A 24,904-nucleotide genomic window follows, 5' to 3' on the forward strand; every position below is an offset into this window, starting at 1 on the left:
TGCCCGGAGCGGCGCGGCGCGGAGCGGAGCGGCACGGCCCGCGCCCCCGCCGCCCCGCCCCTTCCGGCGGCGGCGCAGAAGCGGCGCGACCGGCCCGAGGGCGCCGCCTGGCGGAGGGGAGGCCGCGCCGCCGGGAGCGGATATGACGTAGCTGTCAGCGGCCGTGGGTATCCGGAAGCGGCGGCGACGGCGGCCCATGCCCGGTGAGGGGGCGGCGGGGCCGGGGCAGTGGGGTCGAGACGGGTCGGGACGGGACGGGACGGGACGGGACGGGACGGGCTGGGCTGGGCTGGGCTGGGCTCCTGGGGTGCCCGGCAGCCCTGTCCGCCCCTTCGCCCGGGGGTCGCCGGTTGTCGCTGCCTCCCCGTCTCCCCAGGCGGACCCAACCGGGGGCTGGAGGCCCAGCATGGGGCGCCCGGCCGGCCCCCGGCAGGTGGGGGAAGCGGCGGCAGGCCTGCCCTGCGGCGCTGCCCGGCGGCCGCTGGCTTGCCCCGGGCGTCCCTGAGCTTTGGCCACCGGGAGTCGGGTTCTGGCCAGCGCCGGGGCGTGCCCGTGCTCCCCAGTCTCCCTGGCGCCAGCTGCCCGGTGGAGCGGGGGACGCTGGGTCTGCCCCGGGTCGCTGCGAGGTGCGGGAGCTCTCCGGAGGTGCCGCTCTCTTGAGTGTAAGGGCAGGCACCGGCGGATAAAGCCCTTCTTCTAGGGAGAGAAATCCGGACCTCTGTGTCTGTCATAAACCGTAGCTGGTGAGTTGTATCAGAGGCTTGGAAGCCCACCGAGAGAGGAAAACGGCTGGGGCAGTCACTAACGGCAAACTGCTGGGGGGTGGCAAGCTCCAGGCAGTGCCAGGGTGTGGGAAACAGAGCGGAGTTTCGGGAGGCGCTTCCCCCCTGTGTGGTGCCGTGGCTGGTGGAATGGGTTGAATGGTGGGATGGTTGAACTGGGGCTCGGTGGTGGTTTCCACCCGTGCTGGTTGAAAGCAGGTTCCTCCGGACGTGGAGCAGGTGAGAAAACGCGTTTGGTGGGGCTTCCTCCAAAGAGGAACCGGCTCTCGGCTGTGGGCGTCTCACGGAGTGTGGCCTTTCTGGTGACGTTTGCTTCTGTGCCAGGCTGCGATAAGAAAAGAAAGTGGCCCCTCTTCCGCCAGTCAGCAGCGGTGTGCTCTGGCAGGCAGGGTGGGCAGAGAGGATTGGTCCCTGCCCAGTGCTGCGCTGCTGGGAGGGAGCTGCTTTGGCTGGGGCTTCCCTGGAAGACGCTCTCTGCTGTGCGGGGGGGGTTGGTAGCTAACCCAGGTTTCCTGGCATTGCCCACTAGGAGCCATAGGGCTCCGTGGGACCTCCAGGTGAGGCCTTGGCCACCCTGTTCCGGGTCAGAAGAGTTTGGTTCTCACTGGTTTTATTTTCTGCTCTTTGCAGCCCGCCTGTCTGATGCCGCATTGGAAGCGGAGGGTGCCGCTATGGAGCGCAGGGATGGAGGCCACACTCTGTATCCACACGTGCCTTTGGCTGAGTGCTGCCTGGATGCCCCTCGTGTTGTCAGACGGACTGGCCTGCGTCGGGGAGTGCACTCCTGGCACTGATGCCCAGCACGGCAAGCTGACGTGGGCTGTCAGCTTGGACGCGCCCGAGGAGGAGCTGGAGCAGCAGGCAGAGGAGCTGGCCCGGACTGCAGGGCTGGTGAACATGGGCCGCGTTGGCGAGCTCAGGGGCCATTACCTCTTCACCTACCAGCCCAATGGCCATGTGGCGAGCGAACCTGAAGCAATAAGGAGGGCGGTGGACACTTTGTTTGCACAGCATGACAGCGTGCGGTGGCACTCAGAACAGAAGCTTCTGAAACGTTCCAAACGCAGCCTGCACTTTAACGATCCCAAATACCCTCAGCAGTGGCATCTGGTGAGTGGTTTTCTGGCTCTTGTGCTAGCAGGCTCGGGCTGTTTGTGTGGCCACATGGCAGGCAGAGCAATCACTTTCTGTTCTTGCGGCAAGGAGGAAGTACACCGAGAGCTCGCCCTGCCCGCCCTGTGCTCGCCACCATAATGGGAGGAGGCAGCTGCCACAACTGGCCATGCACCAGTGGTGCTGGGGTGGGCAGAGAGGTTTTGGCTGGATCACGCTGTACGGCTAGCAGGCTGGAGCGTGGTGTCGGCCCTGCGGCGCTGGGCACTCACTTTGTGGCTCGAGGACTGTTGCTGTCTGTTCATGTCAAACAAATCTCCCATGGCTGCCTTGTGACTCCCTGTGCTCCTAGCCCAGCCCCAGCCCCGCACATCATAGCCAGCACGCCCAAAAGGTCTGGCAGCTCCTTTCCTCACAGCTGACCCACTCCTCCGCTTTTCCTCTCCCCTCGCTGTCCTTCCTGGTGCTTAGAACAACCGCAGGAGCCCCGGGAAGGACATCAATGTCACAGGCGTCTGGGAGCAGAACGTGACGGGGCGCGGTGTGACGGTGGTTGTGGTGGACGACGGCGTGGAGCACACCATTAAAGACATACAGCCAAATTACGTGAGTGCCGGCTTCGCGGCGTAAGCGTGTGAGTGCACGGCTGCTGGCAGAGCCTGGCCCGTGCTGTCACCCCGGGCTTGGCCAGGGTGGGAAGTGCCAGTGGCAAACCTTTCCCTGGGAGATTCTGCACCCAAGCTGCAGGGTTACCAGCCTTTGTGCTACCTGTGGGAGGCAGCTGCTTACACAGGAGAGCTGGCCTCCCTCTGCCCCACAGCAGTTGCTAAGGCCACCTCTGTCGGTCCCTTTCCCACAGCAGCAGATAGCAGTATTGAGCTGCAGCCCTGTGTGGAAGCAGCCTCTAAGTTCCCGTGACTTCCAGGCTGTGTTTCAGCCCGCATAGCTCTTAGTCCCGGTTTTCCCAAAAAGCGGAGAGCAGAGTCCTGCATCGTGACTGTGGGTCTGTTTACAGAGCCCAGAAGGCAGCTATGACTTAAATTCCAATGACCCCGACCCTATGCCTCACCCTGACGAGGAGAACGGCAACCACCACGGGACCCGCTGCGCCGGGGAGATTGCTGCCGTGCCAAACAACAGCTTCTGCACAGTGGGAGTTGCCTACGGGAGCCGCATCGCAGGTACGTGCATGCAGCACCACGGCGTGTTGCGCTCGTGCCTGGCTGTCTCGCCTCTGATTCTGTGGGGCCGGGGCACAGCTCCGTGGGAGGGGTGGCTTGGGCGAAGCGGCTCTGAGTCAGCCGGTGCCTTGCTCAGGCTGGTTGCTCTGTCAGAGGGAGGAACCGGCGTCTGCCTGAGCTCCTCTCCAGAGGAGCCAGTTCCTGGCGGAGCACGATAGGTGTGTGCTGGGGCAGCTTTTCCGGAGTACTCCCAGCACGCCGCCTGCCTGGCAACAGATCTTTTGGCAGATGCGCATCTGTACTGCGCAGCCTAAGCCAGGCAAACGTGTGACAACGTGCCCGCTCTGGTGCAGTGCTGCAGGCTGTATCTGGAGGCACTGAGGAAGCAAATGTTTGCCAATCCCCTGCGCTACCCTGGCCCTTGGTCTCGGCTCTGCCTTGCGGGGATGCGAAGGTCCAGCTGCGTGTCTCTCCTCTGCAAAGCCAGGGAATGTGCCACTGTGGCCTCGGATGTCTCCGGAGCTCTTGTGCTCCTTCACGGAGGGAGGCGAGTTCTCTGTGCCGGGCAGGATGCATCCCTGACAGAGCAGAGGACGGTGCTGCTGTGCTGCAGCCTAGGACGTGATTCTCTGCATACTCGGCAGATGGTGCCACATTCCCTGGCTGCGACACGGGGCTGGGGAGTGGGTGGACCCCGGGGTGCCAGCAGAGTGCTGGGGGTCAGGAGCTCGCCCGGGGCACTGCAGGCAGCTCTGCACCCCTGCCCTACGCTCAGCTCCCTCCCTACCTCGCCCCGATGGGGCGCTCCCCGAGCAGCCACCCTGATTGCGGCACAGCATGGTCCCCAGCCGCCAGCCGGCCTGGGAGGCTGCGGGCAGGTGCTGCTAGCAAAGCCCGGCTGGCAGAAGGAAAGATGAGCTCATAGTTTAACCGAAGCATGAGGAATAGGGAGGGTTTACCCTGGGTTGCTCAGGCGGACCTGGCACATCTTCGGGCTTCAGCTGTCCAAAGCTATGCCTGGCCTTGCAGGGTGAGCACGGCGGGGCAGCCTCGAGCGCTGTGGGGGGACAGGGCACTGCCCTGGCAGCGTGGAAGTGCTGGAGCCAGTGTGGTGCCAGCCCGGGCGGGGAGAGCCAGCGCATCCCTCGCTGGGCTGCTCCGCTCCTCCACAGGGGAGGCTCAGATACGACAGTAAAAAGCCGCGTGTGCTGTGTCAGGAAGAGCTGAGATGGGTGGGCGGCTGCGCTGTTTATAAATAGGCTTAATTGAGACGCGTGCCTCGTTTCCATTTGTAACATGCTTTGCCAGCCTAAACTGTGATGCAAAACCGTAATTATTAATGGTTTGGGTCACTGAAAACTCAGCATTGAGCTTTTATTGGCTTTGTTGGAGAAGTGGCCTTGCCCTCCTGGTCTGAGCACAGTAGCTGGGGTCTACTGCATCTCTTGAGCCCTTCCCTTAGCAGGCAAGCGTGCCGCCCTTCCCAAAGCCACGCCTGGCTGTTTGGCAACTTGGAAGAGGAAGCAATTGCTCCAGGCAGGGACTAGCCCTGAAAAGTACTGGGATAACTGAGGGCGGGATGTGAGGAAGGCCCTGGGGAGCAGTGTTCTGGGTAGGGGGGCTCAGGGGTGCACAGAAGTGAGCCCAGATGGTGTTCGGTTGTGCTGTCCCCGTCCCCATCTTGGTTCTGTCAGTGGGACTGTAGGACTTGCTTGGCAGAAAAACCATGTCCAGCAGAGGACATGGAGCTGTGTGGGAGGGTGCACCTACAATCCCTCGCACACATCGAGCCCCCGTGGACTGATCTGCCGGGTTCTGACGAGCTCTGTGAGATTCAGTTCTGTCAGGCTGGGAGCGTGAGTGTCCCCGGTGTGAACCCGCCAAGGAATTTGTTTGCACTGTTTATACAGCTTACTTTGATCCACTTCAGTCATGTTCATTGTCCTTTGTCCTGCAGGCATCCGAGTGCTGGATGGGCCCCTCACCGACAGCATGGAGGCCATCGCCTTCAACAAGCACTATCAGATCAATGACATCTACAGCTGCAGGTGAGCCCCAAGGGGACCCTGAGCCAGGTCGTGCCAACACCCAGCAAAGGCCCATATGCCCTGCTCTGCCTGGGGACGCGGTCACAGCTCATGGCTGAATGCTCACACCAGTTCCTCTCCTCCTGTGGCTCCAGCTAGCCTTGAGGCACCAAAATCAGTACTGCTTTTTTGGGTCCTGTGAGCGTGGCTGGCAGGCAGGCAGCCAGGCTGCGAAGTGGTGGGTCTGTCTCACAGAGGGGACACCCTGCCCGTCCCCCTGGGCTCGGCGCCCATCTGTGCCCTGCAGTCAGGCTGTCTCAGGGGCTCTGTGTGGCTGAACCTCAAGGGGGTGTGCAGCTGGGCACGTAAGGTGGGGTGCTCTGTTACTGCTGTTAAGAGTAACATCAGTATTCCTGTTACCGGAGAGCTGGCCTGTGCTGTGCACGGCACCTATGGTTGTGAGGCCGCCTTCTGAGCTCCGCTCCAGCACCTCCCACAGGCCGGCTGAGCTGGAGGGGCCACCGTGCCCCCGCTGTGGTCAGGGAGCCCCAGCTGAGCTGTGTGACGGGGACTGGAATGTGTGAGAAGCTGGTTGTTAAAGAAAAATCAAACATTTTGTCCACTGGAATCTGACCCAGGGGCACAGTGCAAACATGACAGTGATATCCCAGCAGCGAGGGGCCAACCTGATGGATGGGAAAGTACAGCGCCCTCCGATCCCAGTCGTGGTGCTGGGAGTAGCCGATGGCTGCTTGTAGCTCACTGTAATGGAAAACTGTAACGGGAGGAAGAGTTGCTGTCTGCCACGCCGGGGGCTGTCACTTATGGTGTCTGTCGTTGCAGCTGGGGTCCAGATGACGATGGGAAGACTGTGGATGGCCCCCATCAACTGGGAAAGGTAAAAAAACAATCCTAGCAGCACGGGCCACCCCTAGACTAGCTCTCTGGGCTTGTGATTTCTTGCCTGCCCGGACAGGCGAGGAGGGACATTGCTGTGGTGCAGCGCACGTTTGTTTGCTTCCATTGCTGCCAGCGGAGGTGTTGCATGTTACTATGTGGTGGGGAGAGGTGACGTTGCTGCGAGAGGGCAGCATTCAGGCAGTATTAGATGAGCTTTCCAAGGAGAGGCTGGTTCCAGCAGGAAAATGCTCTTTCGCAATCTGTGGGATTATTCTGACAACTTTTACAACCCAAGGGACGCTTTCCGCTCAGGACGCTGAGCGTTCCTAATGCTAAGGGTGGTTCTCAAGGCAGGGAGTGTGCCTGCAAATGCTAGGAGTAAATAAGGGGCTGGGGCGATGGCTGCATTCGCTCTCAGTGGGACCGCGGTGGGGGAAGAGTCAGAGCTGAAGCTCCTTCCTGGGCCGTTAAGGTGTTCTCACAGCGGCCGTGCTGCAGAACCTCTGCAAAACGCATCCCTCTGCCTGCGCCTGGCTCTGGCTGCCCAGGCACCTCAGCGAGGGGTCGCTGAGGGGACCCCGAAACTGGCACTGCGTTGCTTGTGGGATGTGGTTCTGCTTAGTTTCTCTTTTGCTTGGCAGCCTTTTGCTGTACCTTTTTAACCACAGGATAGCAGTTACTGTGCTGTTCGGAGCAACGCTGACAGCTGAGCTATCAGTTCACGATGACAAACGGTTTGCAGTTCTGCAAGTTAATTTATTCTCTTCCTGCATGCAGAGACAGCTGTAACAAGCTCGGGGACACAGAGCACAAGCAAAGCTTGCTTTAGCACAACAGAGTGTCCGGAGGGCTTTCTGGCCAATGCAGCGTGGGTCTTCGCCTGCTGAAGGGAGGGCAGAGGAGGAGGGTTGGTTTCCAGCAGGATTGTTTTTGTGCTTGTCCGTCAGACAGACACCCGTTATCTAGGCGGGAATGACTTCTGTGCAAGGCGTCGGCCTGAAGATGTGCTTCCCAAGTGGGACTGGTGTGGTTGTGTTTCTCAGCGAAGGCAAAGCCCAAGTGTATGTGGGGGCAGGGGCCTTGGAGAAGGGCAGCGGCCACATGTGGATAGTCTCTGTCGGCAGGAAAGCCTTGGTGCTGCAGAAAAGGCAACTCCAAAGTGAGCCCTGCTGAAGTCAGGAGGCTTCTGTGTTCCTTCTGAAGTACAAATGCTGGTCAGTCCTTGTGCTGTGATTGCCCGGAAGGTTGCTTTTCCTTTTTCTCTTTTTATTTTTAACACAGAATCCACTTACAATCATAGTGAGCTATGGAACGGCTGTTCTCCAGCCCAGACATTGGCTGCGTCGCTGCCTTTGTAACACACTCGCTCTGGAATTCCAGTGTCTGGTCAGGGCTGTAACAGACACGAGTCCCTGACTCTGCTAGCTGGGTGAAATACGGTCCAGAGGGGTTGTGGCTGGCCCTGCTATCACCCCGAGTACTTGGCAGGGCTGGTTATTGAAATCTCAGAGCACGGACTTTGGTTGCTGGATGGGGATACCAGGACACAGCTTTCCAGCACATCCTGCTTGCGAGCAGTCCACAGGGCGAACGCTTCCGCAGCTCGGGAGAGGCGCACGTGTCCGTCTGTGCCTGGGTTAGCAGCGAGGTGTGCTGTGAGGTCTGGGAGAGCCCTGTGCCCCCATGGCAGCTGGCAGCAACCCTCTGGGTGAGCGGGGACGGGCACGGGAAGGGTCCACCTGCCTACGTGCCCTGACCAGCGACCGTTCCTCCTCCGCAGGCTGCCCTGCAGCACGGCGTGATAGCGGGTCGCAGGGGCTTTGGGAGCATTTTCGTCGTGGCCAGTGGCAACGGTGGGCAACACAATGACAACTGCAACTACGATGGTTATGCCAACTCCATCTACACTGTCACAATAGGTGAGTGCCTGCGTCTTCTGTCTTATTCCTTCCCGGTGTGGAAAAAGGAAATCATCCCAAAAGCGCAAATCCTGCCCAGCTGGAAGCTGGCTCGATAGTGGGAATCTGTGTCTGTCCTCTGGGAATGAACATGGCAGTGTCTAGAGATGCTGGGCTTTAGTCCTCAAGTCTAGTTTTCTTTTGACTTACAGAGCAACAGGAGGCTAAAGAAATTCCTGCCAGCGTTCAGGCCTCCATCGCTGGGGCTGTGACAGGCACGCTGCCATGTTGAGGGAGTGACCTGAAATGCAGCATTCCCATCATGTGTGTTAGAAAAGCAGCATCTAGTCCATTTTCTTGAGGGGAGAAGCTACATGAAGGGTAGGAGATCTGTGTGATGTTAAGCACAGTGAAAGGTTATTTATTATGGCTGCCTTTCCTGGAGATCTGAAAAATCCTGAAAAATACAGGCTTGGGTCAGTTTCCCTGCCCGGCTCCCAGCCTGTGAAAAAGCACAGCTAGCAGGACAGGCCCTCAGGGGCTCATCACCTTGCGATTTCAGCAGCTAAAACAAAACAGGCTTCTCACGGTCGATGCCTTTCACTTTTTCCCAGGTGCGGTGGACGAGACGGGCTCCATGCCGTTCTATGCCGAGGAATGTGCCTCCATGTTGGCAGTGACCTTCAGCGGCGGGGACAAGATGATGAGGAGCATTGTGAGTACCACGCAAGACACATGTCTTCCCCTGGGCTCTGCTGGCCACACCTGGCCGCAGGGCTGGAACAGCCCAGTGCACACAAGGGACGACGCTCTGTCCCTTCTGAGTGCCACGTGTCTGCCTTAGGCTGGTAGTTGGGTTCCTTTTTGAGGCAGGGAATGAACATGCTTTTTTCTAGGTCCTACATAAATAGCGCTCTGAGAGGGAGGTTCCTATTTCTAGTTTTCCCTGTGTCGTCACTGTCTGTCAGCCTGTAGCTCGCAGTGCAGTGACCCTCTTTCTGCAAGGGTGTTCGCGGGCACACCGAGTTCCTGTCCCCAACTGCAGATCCTGTGTGTGTCATGTTTGTCACCTTCAGCGCAGGCAGATGTCGGACAGAAAGGGACAGGGGCTGTGCTCCCTTATCTCCCTGCTCTGCACTGCTGGGAACTGCAGGCAGACATCGTCTGGGATGGGGGCCGCTTGGGTGACCCCTAAGAAATTCCTCTGCAGTGTGCGTTTCCCTGGGAATGCCATCCGGGGAGCTCCCCCGGCTCAGCCGGCAGAAGACAAGCTGTAGCCCAGCTGTTTGTGTACCCCCTTTGCTCAGCGAGGAGGAAGCCTGCAGCAGGACTCCCACACCACTGTGGGTGTTCCTGAAGAGAAAGGGGCAGGGGCGGCTGTGGCTCAGCTCCGCGGTGCCCTGCCAGCCCCCCTCGCTTCCGCTCCGAAGGGATGCGGGAGCACGCATGAGCACGGAGAGCTGGGAGCAGCATTGGGCTCTTTAAAGGGCTTGGCCCCAGCTCCTTCTCTGTTCTAGCACGTGTGCCTCTCCCAGCTGAATTTTTCAGAATATTTTTATCAGCTTTTCTTTTTTTTTTGCCAAAAAATGACTTCTTGTCAACAAAATGTCCTTTTTGCCCGAGCCAAGCAGCCGAGCCTGTTTTCACCAGCCCCAGGCCTGACCCAGCGTGTTCCTCCCTTGGCGCTGGTGCACTCGGGGAGCTCTCAGGCTAACCAGCCCGTATGGCTGTGACCTGTTCCTGTCCTGCGCTGCCGGCGGGGACTGCAGAGCCCAAGCCACCCTGGGACAGCTTGGGGTAAACGTCATGGGCTCCCAGGCCTGACTGTTTCAGGTTGGGCAGGCACCAGGAAGATCTCCTGTCAGGACGGGCAGTTCCCAAAGGCACTTTCCAGGCAAAGCCGATGAGGCAGCAAAGTCCCAGTGGGAGATCGGCACCAGCAGTGTGTGCTTGGGGGTCTCGGGGGGCCTGACGGACGAGGGACGGTGCCTAGGGTGCTCCTGCGAGCAGGGACGTGTGGCTATGGCTCTGTGCCTGCCGGAGAGGAGCTGAATGCAGGCTTGTCAAACAGGCTTCCCCACGTGCTGGGTAAACCTGGAGAACAGGAAGAGCCTGGGATCCTCAGCCACCTGGTTGGGACTCAGCAAGCTCCTCCTGCCGTCCAGAGCCAGGGCAAGAATCTGTGCCCAACTACAGCACGGCGCAATCTGCCTGGAGCAGCGGCTGGGCTCGTGTGGCAGGGAAAGTAAAACCAGAACGGAGCTAATTTTTCCTTTCAGAAATAACTTCAATTATCCCAAGCCGGTTTGGAAACTACTGATGTTAGGAAAAAAGGAAACGGCAGCCAAACAAGGGTTCTGCTGCACTTTTGTCAGGAGTTACAGAGCTTTGGGTTTACGTCCAGCTTCCCCCAAGCCTGCTGCTGGTGAGAGCACTTTGAAGGTCTCAAACGCCCCTTTATTTTGAATACTGGCTTTATGGGATGCAAACGCAGGAGCTGGTATTCCATTTGAGATCCAGGACGAGATGCCACGCGTAGCCTAGGCACGGCACGTGCCAGAAAGCTGTCCTGTTTCTTTGCCGTGCCGCGGTCACTCCTTTAGTGTGTCCATGCCATGTTAAAACTTTCACCCTCCTTTTTCTGGAGGATAGTCTTCTTCTACACGCCCTTTAACCGTGCTTCAGTGATGTCAGAGTTAACTTCTCAGCAGCCATCTGCTGGGCTTTTTTCTTTTACCAGACTATAAACTTTGTGTGGTTTCCTTAATGGGAAGAATTTAATACGGCTTCTGGCACTAGCTGCATTTCCTACTGAAAGTTTATGCTGCTCAGGGTGTTCTCTGTAGGGTGTGCAGCGTCCAAGCACAAGCTGAAGTTGTTAACAGCTGGCAGAACGTTATGGAGTCAAGCAAAGAAGGCAGCAAAACCTACAGCTTTTGGCAGTGCAGGCTGTCTCCCCATGGGGAGCACAGGGAGACGGACACATTCAGTTTGCAGTGAGGTGGCATAATTGCGGAACCTCCCAATGCCTCTCTTGAGGCTCTGCGGGCTCTGTGAAGTCCCCTATGGTCCCTCTGCAGAGGCCCCGTTGTGCTGGAGTGGCGCTGTGGTCAGCAATGAAGAGGAGGAAGGTCCCAAACCGTAATTGCCTTGAGTCTCCCCTGAACTTGCTTGGCTCAGGCCCAGTTCCTGTCTCTCTCCAAAGGAGACGATTTGCATTCGTCGCTTCTCAACTGGGATGGGTTGTCCCTCAAGCGAGGGTGTCCCAGGACTCTACGGTGAGCTTGAGGTCCCTATGAGTAGCGGCTCTTAAGCAGCGGCAGCTCGTTTGAATTGGCGTGTTGGTCCTAAGGCAGCAAGGCTCTGTGCCTGTGCCCAGAGTACCCTGGAGAACATTTGCCCTGTTCGAGTTTGGGGTGTGTGTCCCTCTCCCTGAACTGGTGCTGGTTTTCGTGTGCGGGCAGCAGCGCTAAGAGGTGTCACCTCCAAAGGCCCCAGGGATGTCGGCTGAAATCGGAAGCTTTTTGCAAGACCCGGTCCAGCCTCGGTAGCCACGCTGGCTGCGAGCAGGGGCAAGGGGAGAGTGCCTGCGTGGGGCCCTGCAGGGCTGTGGCTGTTGCTCCCACAGGCCAGAGCAACCATCCGTGGTCCAGGGCAGTGAAAAGCTGCTGTTCCTTATCCTCAGCTAAACTCTGTACAAACAAGAACAGCAAAGGTGCTTTCCTGCCCTTGCCCTGAGAGAAGCTGCCTGAGCCGCTCTGCTCAGCCCCACACCGGACTGTTTTGCGTCCCAGCTCCCAGCACGGGGCCAACCTCTCGTCTGGAGAGTTGTGGTGTTGTCCTTCCCACCTTGTACTGGTTTCTGCCGGGTACCCGTGTCCTGGCCAGGATCTGTCTGGGAAATATTTGCAGGCTTTTCAGCAGCTAATCCCTGACCCTCTCCCCCTGCTGCTGCCCTGCTCTTGTTGTTCTGCTCTTGGCTGAGGGAGGATGACGGGATCTCTGGCTGCCCCTCCCGTCTCCCAGCCTGATCTCAGCAACCACAGAAAGAAAGCTCACGCGCTGCAAATTCCTCGCTCCACTCTGGAGGGAAGCTGCCCATGCGGAAGAGACGGCTGGGAGACAGGCAGATTAAGAGACGGACAGATTAAGATGTGGTTCATACAGGCAGGGTGTTCAGGACCACCTCCCCGTGTCTTTGCTCTGGAGGGGGACTCCTTGGGCAGCCAGAGACCTTTTTCATTTTGTCTGAAAGCCTTGTACGGGGCGGGGGGGGGGGGTTCAGGCTCTGGATGCTGGCCTTGGTGTGCTGTATTTGGACTGGGTGCTGCCCCAGCTCACCTTTCCCGGACCGAGTGCTGCCCCGCTGCCCCAGCTCACCTTTCCCTGCCCGTGTTCCCCGTGGTGGCAGAGAAGCGGGAGGTGTCCCTGAGCGAGGGGCCATGGGCGCTCAGCTGCAGTCCCTCCTTTTCCTTCTGGCATAGCGAATCTCTCAGGAAGGCGTGTAAAGGTGCTGTGTGACTGTCTGTGGTCCTCTTTAAAGGCTGCTACGTGCCCTGTACAGTGCAGAGAAGCTCAGCTTTTCGGCCCAGCAGTGCATGCAGCGATGCTCTCCCCTGCCCGTGCTGTCACGCTCTGATTCCTGCTCTGCGCCAAACCTCGCACCCTTCTCCCTGCTCAAAGGCTTTGCCATCTGTTCACCTGGGGCAGACCGCGTTGAGACAGACATGCCTGGCTGGGCTGGCTGCCTGGCAGAGCGGGAAAGGCACTGCTGGCTGCACAAAGCAGCCTTGTAATTGCCATAGCAGCAGCACAGCGGGTGCCGGGTTAGCTCCTCTCTCCCCCAGGACAGTCAGCTCAGCCTGGCCAAAGGCATCCTGCAGTGGAGAAGGTTTTCACTGTCCACAGAAAATAATAACCAGGCGCCTCAGGGTGCTGGAGGAGAGGGCTGGCGGGGGGGGGACACCCAGGCTGCTGGGGAGGAGAACCGCTGACTCCGTCTCTTCTCCCCTCTCACTCCCAGTTTTCCAAGCCTCCCCTTCTCGTGTTCAGCCAGCCCGTGGGGGACCTTCTCCTTCTTACCAGGCTTGTGGGAAAGCAGTAACAATTACATGAGCATTGCTGACAGTAGATCCGTGCTACGGGGCTCTCGAGAAAACCCACCAGCTTGTGCACCACCCTGCACGCTGCTGGGGTGCCCGTGCAGTAAAGAGGACCCCGGCCTCCAGGTGGGGTGCCCGGGCTGCCCTCGCTCGCGAGCTCTCTGCTATCCGCCGTGCTCTCTGCCCGGAGCACAGCTGCTGGCCCTGCCTCTGCCTGTTGTGTGCTTGGGTGTTGCTCATTTCTTAGCTGTGCCCAGGATGGCGGTGGGGAGCCCCCATCTCTCGTGCCCTTCGCATAGTGTGGGGGCCATGCTATCCCATGTCCCTGGGGCTTTTGCCAGCAGTTTTGTCACAGGCTGAACGTGGGCTGCCGGTGGAGCTGGTGTGGTGAGGGCACGGCTTGGGGCTGGGACCGCATGCTCGGTGGCTGTCCCAGCCGCCCCAGCATGGCAAACAGTGGCCTGACAGGAGGCATCTCTCCTCTTTCTCGGAAGGTGACAACAGACTGGGATTTGCAGAAGGGCACGGGCTGCACGGAGGGCCACACAGGGACGTCAGCTGCCGCTCCCCTTGCAGCCGGGATGATCGCGCTGATGCTGCAGGTGCGACCGTGTCTCACCTGGCGAGATGTCCAGCACATCATTGTCTTCACTGCCACCAAGGTGAGTGGCCCTGCCTCCCTCCTGCTGCCCTTCAGGGATGCTGCAGGATGGCCGAGGTCCTGCTGTGCACGTCCTTGTTTATGTCTGCCTGCCCCTCTATAAATCTCTCGGTTGTCTGGCTCCCAGCAAAGGGATTGCGTTTTCCCCTCGCCCCTTGTTCCTCCCAGGAATGTGGCTGAGGCATGTTCCTCTGTCATGGTAACAAATGGGGTGTTTGCTCCAGGCACGCCTGCATCTGCCAGTCGTACAGGTCTTCCAGGGGCTCACCGTGCCCCCAGCGAAGGGCCAGCACCCATCTCTGCAGCGTCCCCCTGCAGCCTGAGCAGTGGGCAAGCGAGGAGCTCTGCCTCTGGCCTTTTCTCGGACCCTCCAGAGAGTCGGGCTCTTGGAAACAGACATAACAGGGAGTGCGCGGCAAACACAGCCCTTCCTTTTGCTCAGCTTCGACTCCAGCACAGCTTCACTGCAGAAAGCAGGAGTGGGAACTGAGTGTGGCTGCCCAATTCAGCTTGGGGACATGGCTTCTTCTGCACCCCTCTGGGGAGCAGGAATCCGTGTCCAGCTCATGCTGTACTCGCTTTGGCACAGGGCAGTGTTTTCCACAACTGCAAGCCAGCATTGCTAGAGTACTACAACCCGATAAGTGATGGGACCCAGATCTGTCCTGGCCCAGCTCTTGTTGATTTAAAGGACTTGGTTCCTTCTCCCCAAGGCTTCTGCCATCCCGCAGGCCGTGGCTCGGGCAGCAGGGAGTAGCTGGGATGTTTCAGAGCAGAGGCATTTGTGCCCTTTCGTGCTGCTTGATTTCCTTTCTGAGGAGCTGGGAAGCCTGTTTGTCCTGGGACTTGTTTCAAACAAAGGTCAAACTGTTTCTTTCTAATAAGGCCGTGAGGGTTTGCTTCTCCACTGCTGCAGGGTATTTCTGCGCCTCCCTCCTGTCAGGCCCAGTTCTCTCTGCTCCGGTTTGCAGGGCTGCTGGTGTCCCCCAAGGTAACAAGAGTGTCCTGCATTTCTTTCCAGTACGAGGATCGTCACGCGAAGTGGGACATCAACCAGGCCGGCTTCAGCCACAGCCACCAGCACGGCTTCGGCTTGCTGAATGCCTGGAGGCTGGTCAATGCTGCCAAGGTAATTCCCCTCCCAGGACGTGACCCGGAGGCACGAAGAGCAGACCCAGCCCAGTGGTGGCAGCAGGTCCTGTAGTGGCAATGCTGTGGTGTGACGCTGTTGCCGTTCAGGGCCAGCGCTTTGGCCGGCCCTCGCTATAAGGCTGCTTTTGGTATGAAGTAATGAGGCTTTCGGCAATGCCTGAAACCTGCCCCCGAGCTGCCGCTCTCTCAGCACTATATATAGCCATGGGCGAGAGCCTTCGCTGGTGGGAGACGACAGCTCTGATTGATGGCTTGGGGAGTTTTGTCAGCAGCCCCAGCACCTTCCTCCCTACGCAGCGAGCTCCAGGGAGGGCGTCATGCCCCGAGGAAACGGGGCGTTCTCAGCTGGCAGCTGTGGGCTCCGCATCCCCGGGGCTGCGGAGGGAGTGGTGTGGTCAGAGCAGGCAGGGGCATCCCCATCTCTTCCTCCCTGTGCCTCCGGTTGCATGGAGACCAGGGCACATCCCTTTGGCACTTGGTCCTCACTCGTGCATAGAGCGCCACGGAGCTGTGCCGGGTCACTGCCGGTTGCCAGCAATGCCCCCTCTCTCACAGGGGTTTTCAGACTGCTCTCTTCCTGTAGGGCTTTGGGTTCTGCTATGTTTCCTGCCCCACTGCCCCTGGGGTTGAAACGTAATGGCTTCAAGTAACTGCTCAAAGCTGCTCAGGTGGTGGCAGAGACAAACGCAGAGCTGGGGACAAACCAAGAGCTGGGGAGTCCTGAGTCTCCATCAGCCCCTCTAACCCCCAGGCAGCTGCTTTCCTTCCACTCCTGGGCGTGCGGGCACTCCTCACCAGCCCTGCGGCACTCGCTGTAGCCCGTGCGTGCTGCCTGGGTCCACGTGCTCTAGAGCAGCGTCAGGAGAGTCCCGCGGCCTGGTCCCAAGCTGAGACCACGTCCACACGCATTAGGTGTGCTACAGGCAGGAGCATCTTGCCAGAATGGTGGGAGATTGAGAGGTGGACGTGCAGGGAGGGCGCAACCTCATGCTGAATCCTTTAACCTTTCCCACGACAGATCTGGGAGTCCGTCCCATACCTCGCCTCCTACGTGAGCCCTGCACTGAAGGAGGGCAGGAGCATCCCGTTACTCCCGCAGGAGCTGGAGGTCACCTGGAATGGTAAGCGCAGGTGTGCCACATGAGAGCACATGCTCGTACACACCGAGTCCAGGGATCCAGCCCGTTTCCGCTGGCATGGGGTGCAGTCGGGCACGCTGACAGCCTGGAAGAGCGAGCCCTGGTCTGCGTGAGGCCACAAAGGGGTTAAGTGTTCGGCTGCCTAGGCTTTTTCCTCTCCCTTTCCACTGCTCTTCCCCAGGGGATCTGTGTCTGTTGATGTGGTCCCTTCCCTGATAACTCTATTCCATAGATTGATGTCTTGGAGGAGCCAGACAGGCATTAGCGAGCTCGGCCAGGCTGGGCAGCAGCCAGACCTGCTCCTCTGGCTTTGACCATTTTAGGTAATGCTCCAGCTCCCGACTTGGCCAGCCTCTGTCCACATAAACAAGGCGCTGCTCTGGCTGCTACCAGTGGGAAGGAGAGCTCGGCCCCAAGCCCTTCCCGGCCCCCCAGCAGGGCCTGGCTCGCCGGCTTCTTGCACTGAGGCTGGACCAGCGGCCCCCTCCCTGTCCCGGTGGAGATGCTGTCCCAGGGGCCTGGCCCTGCCCCCCTGGCTGCCCCAGCTGCAGCTCCTGGCAGGGGTGCTGAGGGTTGGCAGCGCCCGGGGGCTGTGGCCCAGGATAGAGGTCTCCCTGGAAAGAGTTTGGAGCTCGGCAGGCCAGCACCCGCCTCGCAGGTATTCCTGTCCAACGGGGCTGGTCTGGCTCTGCAGCGCGCGGCTCCCTTGCAGGTACCAGCACCGCGGAGCCCATGGGGGACAGAGGGGTGACACCCTGCTGCTTGGGCTGGCAGCGGGGTTAGCCCCGCGTTCCCTCCAGGGCGAGGGTTAGTGGTCAAGCGTCTCCTTCTGCCCTAAAAGGAGTTGTGAGCTGAAAGCTGGGCAGCAAGCAGTTTGGAAGAGGCAGAGAAGAGGCACTTTGGAGAAGTACGCGCAGAGGAGTGTGTGGCCGGGGGCACCACTGTCCCCCAGGTACCACAGGCTGCCTCAGAGTTAATGCTTTCCCCACGTGGCCCCAGTGAATGGATGCGGCCAGGCTGCCTGGTCCCGGGGTGCGCCTGCCTCCCCTCTTGGAAGAGGCTGGGAGGGACTCACCTGCCGCTCGGCCGGGGCTGCTGGGAGGAGGCCGAGCCACGGGCTGAAATCCGCTCCGAAGCGTGCCAGGGTTTCCTCTGCTATAATTAGCAGCCCCGGGCCTGTGAGCGTCTGTGGAGCTGCGAATGGTTTGAGATGAATACCAGGCTTCTCATCCCAGTCCTTCCAAACCGGGCTCCTGTGTAACCGTGGGTTCAGGGCAGCCTCTGGGGCTGCCAAAAGCTGGCACGGATCCAGAGCAGGAAGGGTTTGATGGAGGATGAGATATTATTTCATTGCAGTGGCCAAAGCGCTCTGGGGGGGGCTCCTGAACCCACAAGGCCTGAACCAGGACCAGGGCAGAGCTGGATGTCGTGGAGCCCGTGGGGCAGTGGCACGAGTTGTGTGGGCAGCAGTTAAGCCCCACTTGTGAAATGAGGATTCGGCTGCAGGCGAGAGGCTGCTGTAAATGAGAGGGAAGGGACGCGTGCAGAGGAAAGCGTGGGTTTGTATTGTCTTCCTGCTCTGGGACGTGCTGGAGATGCCCGGGAGTCGGCTTTCCCACTTCTAATGCTGCTGTTGCCTTTCACCCCTCCTTCCTCACCACCGCCTCCTCACCCCTTTCTCACCACCCTTCCCATCCTGCCTGGTCCTGGCTGGACGCAGGGAGGGGACAAAGGGCACAGCTGCGGGCAGAGGACAGCCAGTACCGGGTGCCTTCTTCACCTCTGGTTTGGGAGGACCTGGCTTCTGGCCTAAGTCAAGCAGCCTGAGCGCAACATGGGGTGCCCGGGAGGGAGTTTGTCAGGACGCCTCTCCCGGTGCTAGCCAGGGAGGTGCGTGGGTGGCTCGGCTTGGACAGACAAGGAGGCTCCTCGCAGAGCGTGGACCAGGGCCGGGCCACCAAGCGCAGCATGGCTTTGCTGCCAGGCAGTTGGCAGAGCCCCCCGGCATGGGTATGGCTGCCCTGGCCCCTGCCTCTTGCTCCAGGGACACAGATGCGCAGGGGCAGCCGGGAGGAGGCAGAGACCAGCGCATGTGTCCTGTTGAGTGGCACAGCAGTCCCTTAGGGCCGGCTGGAAGTGGGGACTCCGTCCCGGCCACCAGCCTTGGCAAACCCTGCCTTCCCTTTCCCAGTCACCACCGCCGACCTGGAGCTCTCCGGCATGAGAACCCTGGAGCACGTGGCAGTCACCGTCACCATCACCCATCCCCGCCGTGGCAACCTGGAGATCAGGCTCTTCTGCCCCAGCGGCATGATGTCCCTGATAGGGACCGCCAGGAGCATGGACTCGTAAGCACCGAGGGGGACGGGGGTGCGGAGGCTCGCGCTGCAGGGCAGGACACCCAGCCCAGCTGGCCCCAAGCAGGAGAGCCAGGGCACGTGTCCAGCCTTGCCGCTCGGGCTCCGTTACCCTCTCACGGCTTGTTTCTCCTCACCCTTTGTCAGGGACCCCAACGGCTTTGCTGACTGGACCTTCTCCACGGTCCGGTGCTGGGGCGAGGAAGCTCAGGGCACGTACCGACTGGTCGTCAGGGACATCGGTGAGTCCTGCCTGCCGGAGGCGCGTGCTCCGGCAGGCAGCCGGCATGCAGCTCCATGCCATGTTCTGGGGAGCTGCCAGCTGAGCACCTGGGTGGCGACGGGTTAGCTCCAGATGGTGCCACCCAGCCAGGTGGGAGAGTTCCCCACTGGTCCAACCTGTTTCTTTCCCAGGAGATGAGAGCCTGAGGCCTGGGACCTTGAAGCAGTGGCAGCTGACCCTGTACGGCTCCTCCTGGTCCCCAGCAGAGATGAAGGAACGGCAGAGGTAGGACACCACATCCCCGCCTTGGTGGGCAGACAGGAGGTGGAGGGCTGAGGGACATTATCAGAAGTCTCTGAGCAGACGCTGGAGCAGAGTTGCTGCCAGGTGCGTGGCAGGGTGAGGCTGCAGCCCAGCCGCCAGCGCCGCAGCGTGGGGCCCTGGGGCTGCCCTCGATACACTGCACTGGGGGGGTGAAGAAAATGGCTCTGTTAGCTGGGCTGGACCCAGGAGGGCAACCCTCCGTGCGGAAGAGGCTCACTCCGGACCCTTTGTGGGCATTTGGGACCCTCCCTGGAGCAGCCCTGCCTGCGGGACCCTCACGGGGTGCCTCTGTCCCCCAGGCTGCTGGAGGAAGCCATGAGCGGGCAGTACCTGAGCAGCAACTTCTCCCTGCCCTGCCCTCCGGGGCTGGAGATCCCCGAGGAGCAGCGCTACACCATCACAGCCAACACCCTCAAGGTGAGCCTGCCTGCGGGCTGGGGAGGCGGGCGCCGAGCGGGGAGACCCCGTCCTCTGCAGGAGGGTCCGGAGGAGCGGGAGCCTGCCTCGCTGCTCCTCCTGGCCCTGTGCCCTCTCCGCTGGGTGACAGCAGGGCTCCGGGGTGGTTAAGGGCTTTGTTTCTTAAGGGGTTTCCTCCTCCACAGACCCTCCTGCTGTTGGGGTGTTTTGTCGTGTTCTGGACTTTCTACTACATGCTGGAGGTTTGCCTGACCAGGAACAACGTGGGGCTCGACCTGCCCTGCAACGGCTCCACCGCCTGCAAATGGTACCAGCAGGGAGGGAAGCACAGAGCCCTGGAGAGCGGCCTGGAGATGGAGTCTGTGCCGCTCTATCGGGAGAAGGACGTTGACGACGTCGAGATGGAGTGTGAGCACCCGGAGCCTGGCCAGGAGGACGAGGCGGAGGAGGGGTCCTGGACCCCCACCCACCCCAAACTTCCCAGCAGCGGCAGAGCCGCGAGCTTCCACGAGGCAGCCCCCGCCGGAGCAGGGTACCTGGGCCAGGAGGCGACGGCCGAGCTGCTCTCGGAGGACAGGGAGCACCAGGCGTGCTAGCTGGGGCTGCGTCCCTCCCTCTCGGTACGTCCTTCCCGAGCACGGGCAGCAGAGACTTCTGAGCTACCAGGGACGCCGTTGGGTCCTGCGGAAGGTGGTGTTGGAAGTGGCTCAGAAACAAGGAGAAAGAGTGCTGGCAGCGGAAGGGGAGCTTCCCTTTCCCTCGCTCTGGAAAACAAAGCAAGCCTTAAACCCATTCCTAATGGAGCCTGCCCTGCAGTGGCGCTCAGGGCTTCCCTTTGTGCATGGAGCAAGGTCCCAGGGTGCTGCCCCCTGCTCCGCCGTGGCCCCCGTGGCCTTGCAGCGCTGGGAAGAAGGGTCGCTTTTTCCCCAATTTCTGCAGAGTGAGCCTGGAAAGTGTGGCAGAGGCCTGTGCAGGCAGGGACCTCATAGCACTGTCATTTGCCTGCCCCGCTGGGCCAGCAGCTGGCCAGTACCCACCAGTTACGCCCACCTTAGAAGCAGGGAGTCCTTTCGCCCGGCTCCAACCAGCGCTTGCTCCCTGTCCCCAGTGCTCTGACCCCGCCGCCGCCGCCTCGTCTCCCGCGGGCAGGTGCCCAGCCCTGCGGCTGGGGAGGCAGCAGGGCTGGGGGGCAGGACGGGGCTGGCCCTGCTGCGGCGGGCACAGAAGCAGCAGGTATCGTGGCAGCGCGAGCTCGCTGCAGCCGCTTCCCCCAGTTGCCTCCCCCTTGCTCGCTGGGGCCTCGGTTTGTGCCCGGTGCCCGGGAGGGACGAGGCCGTGGGCGATGCCCGCTTTGGGCCGGGAAGGGGAGGCTGAGTTGCTCTGGCAGTGGCTCGTCTGCGCGCGGGGTTGGCTTGTTGCTGTGTCTTTGGGTTCCTTGGTTTATTTTTTTAAAGCTGGGGTTTGTTTTTTAATCAGCAAAGCCCTTTTGTGTAGCTTTCCAAATAAAGTCTTAAAAACCCTTCTCTCCCCCATCCATCACTCCTCTGCCCTCCCAGTGCTTTCTCCCTGTGGAAACATGAGTCACCCAGCACCTCCCAGCCCCGGGGCCTGTGGGGACACCGTGCCGTGCCGGGGCCACTCGCAGCCCTCCGTGCCCTGCTCCCTGGGAACTGGGATAACCAGGGCTGCTCTGGGCCGGGGGAGGCGCGGGCGGTTGGAAGGAGCCAGGAGGAAGGTCCCCAGCTCTGGTATTCCCAGGTTCGGAGCTGGAGGAAGGAGCAGAGGTGGCCCAGGTGCCCTGAGCAGCTGTCACAGAGGGTGGCTTCGGCTTTCCCGGCCCCGCTAGCCAGGGGTAGGCGGGAAGAAACCTCGTCAGGCGGCGCTAGATGAATAACCTTTTAATTTTGACAAAAACGAAGTACAAAACCGAGGCCAATTCTCTTTCCTCCCCGTTCGCAAGGATCTCTGCGGCGGTGGTGCGGGGCTCGTGGGGGGCTGCGGGGTGGCTCCGGGGGCCGGGACCTTCCCACCCGCCATCCCGGGGAGGGCGGCGGGGCACCCACGGGTGCCGGCGAGCGCGGCGGGAGCGGGACCGGCTGGCGGGGGTGCAGCGGGGCGTGCGAGGCCGGAGGGGACAGGCTGCCCGGGGCACGGCGCGAGGCTGGGCGGGTGCTGCCCTTGGCTGCGCTGCAGGGTCGCTTTGGGCTGGCTGGCGTTTTCTTCTCAATAAATACCAATCGGTGAGGGGCGGTGGCGGCCGCCGGTGCTGGGGCGGCTGCTGCGGCGCGCTGGGCCGGGGGGAGCGAAGACGGAGGTCCCGGCTGGGAGGGCTGGGGGGCGGCGAGGGGGGCTGCCTAGCTGATGATCTGCCGGGGCCGGCCGTAGCTCATCCCCGCCTGTGACGCCCCCTTGTTGCTCCCCATCTGTAAGCCGATGACGTTCTTGCCCTCCTTCAGCTGGCTCTCGGTGAACTCCCTCTTGTGCTCCTGCGCTTTCCTACGGGGCGGAAGGAGAGGCCATGGGGCACCCGCACCCCCCCGGCCGGCCGGACCCTCGTCCCCGTCCCCGGGGTGCCCAGCAGCCCCCATTCCCCCAGGGGGTCCCCAGCTGAAAGCTCGGCATCCCGCAGCCGTGTGCTCCGGGGCGCTGCCAGGCAGCGGGAAGAGCCCGCTTCGGGCAGACATGGGGCGGGGGGGGGCCCCACGCCCAGGGCCGTGCTCCCCCACTTACTTCATGAACCAGTTGGGGTCCCCATGGTAGTTCCCGTCATTCTTGGTGACCGCCAGGCTCCCCAGGGCCATCAGCGTCCTCTGCACCGCCGCCATGTCCTTGGCTGCCGAGGAACAAGGGGCGTGAGGACGGGCACGGCGCGGCAGCCCCGGTGCCCCCCCAGCCCCGGCTGCCCCCCACCCACCCTCCCGCACCTTCAAAGAGGTCGACGGTCTGGAACACGTCCGTCTTGACCACGCCGTAGTCTTCGGCCGCCTTGAGGAACTGGGCGATCTGCTCCATCTGCTTGAAGACCATGGTGGGGGGGGTGTCGGGGATCTTGACGGGCTTGGAGCCGTCGGGGTAGAGGCTGTTCACCAGCCGGCTGAGGACCTGCGGGCAGAGCAGAGGCCGGGCTCACCGCGCCACACACGCCGCCGGCCGCGGAGCTCCCCGCTGCTTGCCCACCCAGCCCCCACTTACGATGCCGTTCTTCAGCCAGACCTGGAAGCCCAGGCGGCCCCGCTCAGGACGACCCACCGCGGCCCCGCACTGCGCCACGATCCACTCCACCAGCCGGTCCTCCAGCTCGTCGTCGTACTTCTTCTCGATCTTGGACTGGACGTCCCGGCTCATGCCATACGCCGGACCCTTGTTCGCCATGTCTGAGGTGGGTGGGAGACCTGGCGGCAGGACGGGCACCGTCAGGCTGTGGAGACGCTGTCACCCTGCCCGGGAACGCCGCAGCCACCCCAGCGCCCCGTGGCATCCACCTCACGCCTTGGTGCAGCGGGGACGTGCCCTTCTCCAGGCTCTTCCCTTGCCACACAACGGCCCTTCAGCTCCGTCCGGGCACGTTTTCCCCCCTCGGGGCTGCAGAGCAGAGGGCTCCGGGTGGCGAGGCCGCCATGGCAGGGCTGGGTGGCTGTGGCATGGCGGGGTGGCCATGGTGTGGCCTCGGCGCGGCAGGTCCTGGTGGCGGGGAGGAGCGCAGGGGAGGCAGGAGGGTGGTGGGAGCCGTGCCCGTGCCCTTCTAAGGGCATGCTGTGGGCAACGATGGCAGGTAGCTGGCTGCGGCCAGGGCCGGGGGCTGCTGGGAGGATGCCAGGAGGGAGAGGCGGTGGGAGCCGGCAGCCAAGCCCTCGGCGCAGCTGGCTTTGCTCCTCCCCGCACAGCTCCCCTGCTTGGCGTTAAGCCGGGGCTGTGCCGTCACGGAGCCGTGTCCCCAGTCCCCGCGTCCACAGCCTGACCACTGGGCAGATGCGCCTGGTCCTCCAGGACGGGCTCTTGAGACCTGGCACAGCTCGGTGCAGCGGAGGATGCTGACCCTGCTTGCTGCCGGCGATGCGGGGGTACCCACGAGCCCTGTGGGTCACGCAGGGGTATCCCAGAGCCTCCCGGGCAGCCTCTGCCCAAGTCCTGAGCACTGCCAGGCACGTCCAGCGATGCCACAGCCAGCCACCCCCATGCCCTGGCCCAGCCCGGCACAGGGGGACCACACGCAGACCCCATCCTCACTGGTCACGGCTCCCTCGGCCACCAGGCAGTGCCTGCTGGCCGCCACCTGCCCCCAGACCCACTGGCCCCACGCCCATCTCCCAAAGCACAGAGCAGAAATGGGCAAGCGGGGGCTGGAGCCTCCACGCTACCCTGAGCCCCACACTGAGCCCTGGACGGCCCCTCTGGCCACCGCGGGGCTGATCCCGGAGCCACGCGGCCCCGACGGCCACGGGGTCCTGAGGAGCAGGAGCAGCCCAGAGCCCCTGGCAGCGTCCCCAGCCCCAGCAGCGCCTTCCCCTCCTGGGGAGCCCGACGGTCCTCCGGGGAGCAGCGTTGCAATCCGAGGAGCGTCGCCCCCATCCAGGGAGCAGCATCCCCTCCCCGGGGAGCAGCATCCCGATCGGAGGAGGAGAATCCCCACCCGGGAAGCAGGATGGCAGTCCCGGGAGCAGCATCGCCAGCCCAGGCACACGGTCCCCATCCCGGGGAGCAGCACCCCGATGCCAGAGGCTGGGTCCCCACCCCGGGCACCCTCCCCGCTGCCCCCCCCTGCAGCAGGACTTACAAGCGGCTGCTCAGGGAGGCGCGGGGCGATGCTCTGCGCGGAGCCGGCACACTGCACAGTTAGGAGGCCGAGCCTGTGCTAAAAGGCCGGTGCCGGGACAGTGATGTCAGCCCAGCGCGGGGGCCAGCCCCCCCCAGCCCTCCCTCCAGCCCCGCAGCGCAGCGGGACTCCGGCCCAGGCACCATATTTGGGGAAAGATCCGAAAAGCAGCGACTCAGGCCCGTGCCCGAGCATTCCCCGCGTGCCTCCGCCCCAGCGGCTTCGGGGGCTGATGGACTAAGTCCTTTTATAGCCAGGCGCTCGCCCGGCCGCCGAGGGTTTCTGCCCTGACTTCATGGCTGGTTTCCCCGTGTGCTCACTGCCGGGGAGCGGCTGCGGGGGCACGGCAGCCGGGAGGGTACCCGCAGCCCACGGCGTGCCCCAGGGCAGCGAGGCCACGGGCGCCCTGCGGGCAATGCACCCGGGCATCCCCGGGATTCCCCCTGCCCCGGCCGGCCACCAGCCCCCTCGGCTGGCCCAGGGCACGGCGGGGCACGCAGCAGCCGTCCCCCCGGGCTGGGATGCCACGGGGAGCCCCAGCCCCCCAGGACCCTCGCTGCCCATGAAGCGGGACCTCCCTGGGCATCCCTAACCCCCCCTGGGGCTGCCAGCCCCCCCGCATCCCGCAGACCTCCCCCCGGCAGCCCCCGCGCCGCAGAGGGGGTCTCCGGGGCAGGAGGCAGCAGCAGCAGCGCTGCTTCTTCTCCCAAAATCCCGGTGTGAAGGAGGAGATGGTGCCACAGCTGAGCGTGGCTGACGCCTGGCGGCAGCCCAGCAGGGCAGAGCCCACCCCCCGCTACCCCCGGGGACCCCCG

The 24,904-nt window shown here is 62.1% G+C and overlaps 2 protein-coding genes across 3 annotated transcripts; one reads left to right on the plus strand and one right to left on the minus strand.

Annotated features, from left to right (window-relative positions):
- Nucleotides 1–133: 133 nt before the first annotated feature.
- On the plus strand, nt 134–20,798 carry PCSK7 (proprotein convertase subtilisin/kexin type 7). 2 transcript variants are annotated; one of them, XM_074561420.1, is made up of 16 exons: nt 134–203; nt 1,413–1,892; nt 2,367–2,501; nt 2,911–3,076; nt 5,034–5,124; nt 5,947–6,001; nt 7,784–7,922; nt 8,516–8,616; nt 13,498–13,665; nt 14,686–14,793; nt 15,835–15,937; nt 18,147–18,303; nt 18,460–18,554; nt 18,727–18,820; nt 19,159–19,276; nt 19,462–20,798. In XM_074561420.1, the coding sequence occupies exons 2-16, from the start codon at nt 1,425–1,427 to the stop codon at nt 19,870–19,872; spliced, it is 2,409 nt and encodes an 802-aa protein (XP_074417521.1). In that variant the 5' UTR covers nt 134–203; nt 1,413–1,424; the 3' UTR covers nt 19,873–20,798. The 2 variants fall into 2 exon arrangements, with proteins under 2 accessions (XP_074417521.1, XP_074417520.1); XM_074561419.1 differs by lacking the exon at nt 134–203 and adding an exon at nt 393–743.
- Nucleotides 20,799–21,159: 361 nt separating this feature from the next.
- Nucleotides 21,160–24,189, minus strand: TAGLN (transgelin). The gene is made up of 5 exons (XM_074561421.1): nt 24,051–24,189; nt 22,469–22,668; nt 22,201–22,378; nt 22,007–22,109; nt 21,160–21,772 (listed from the first exon to the last, which is right to left on the minus strand). The coding sequence occupies exons 2-5, from the start codon at nt 22,646–22,648 to the stop codon at nt 21,631–21,633; spliced, it is 603 nt and encodes a 200-aa protein (XP_074417522.1). The 5' UTR covers nt 22,649–22,668; nt 24,051–24,189; the 3' UTR covers nt 21,160–21,630.
- Between the last annotated feature and the right edge of the window lie 715 nt (nt 24,190–24,904).

The sequence above is a fragment of the Larus michahellis genome, chromosome 17 (genome assembly GCF_964199755.1).
Source record: "Larus michahellis chromosome 17, bLarMic1.1, whole genome shotgun sequence".
In the NCBI taxonomy this organism is placed as follows: Eukaryota; Metazoa; Chordata; class Aves; order Charadriiformes; family Laridae; genus Larus; species Larus michahellis.

Bases quoted from the DNA above. Each gene is read 5' to 3' on its own strand.
- TAGLN (XM_074561421.1), bottom strand. From the start codon at position 22,648: ATGGCGAACAAGGGTCCGGCGTATGGCATGAGCCGGGACGTCCAGTCC. The intron at 22,379-22,468 runs GTAAGTGGGGGC...CTCTGCCCGCAG, and splicing joins TCTGGCTGAAGAACGGCATC to GTCCTCAGCCGGCTGGTGAA. The intron at 21,773-22,006 runs GTAAGTGGGGGA...TCCGCCCCGTAG, and splicing joins GACCCCAACTGGTTCATGAA to GAAAGCGCAGGAGCACAAGA.
- PCSK7 (XM_074561420.1), top strand. From the start codon at position 1,425: ATGCCGCATTGGAAGCGGAGGGTGCCGCTATGGAGCGCAGGGATGGAG. The intron at 15,938-18,146 runs GTAAGCGCAGGT...TCCCTTTCCCAG, and splicing joins GCTGGAGGTCACCTGGAATG to TCACCACCGCCGACCTGGAG. The intron at 18,304-18,459 runs GTAAGCACCGAG...ACCCTTTGTCAG, and splicing joins ACCGCCAGGAGCATGGACTC to GGACCCCAACGGCTTTGCTG.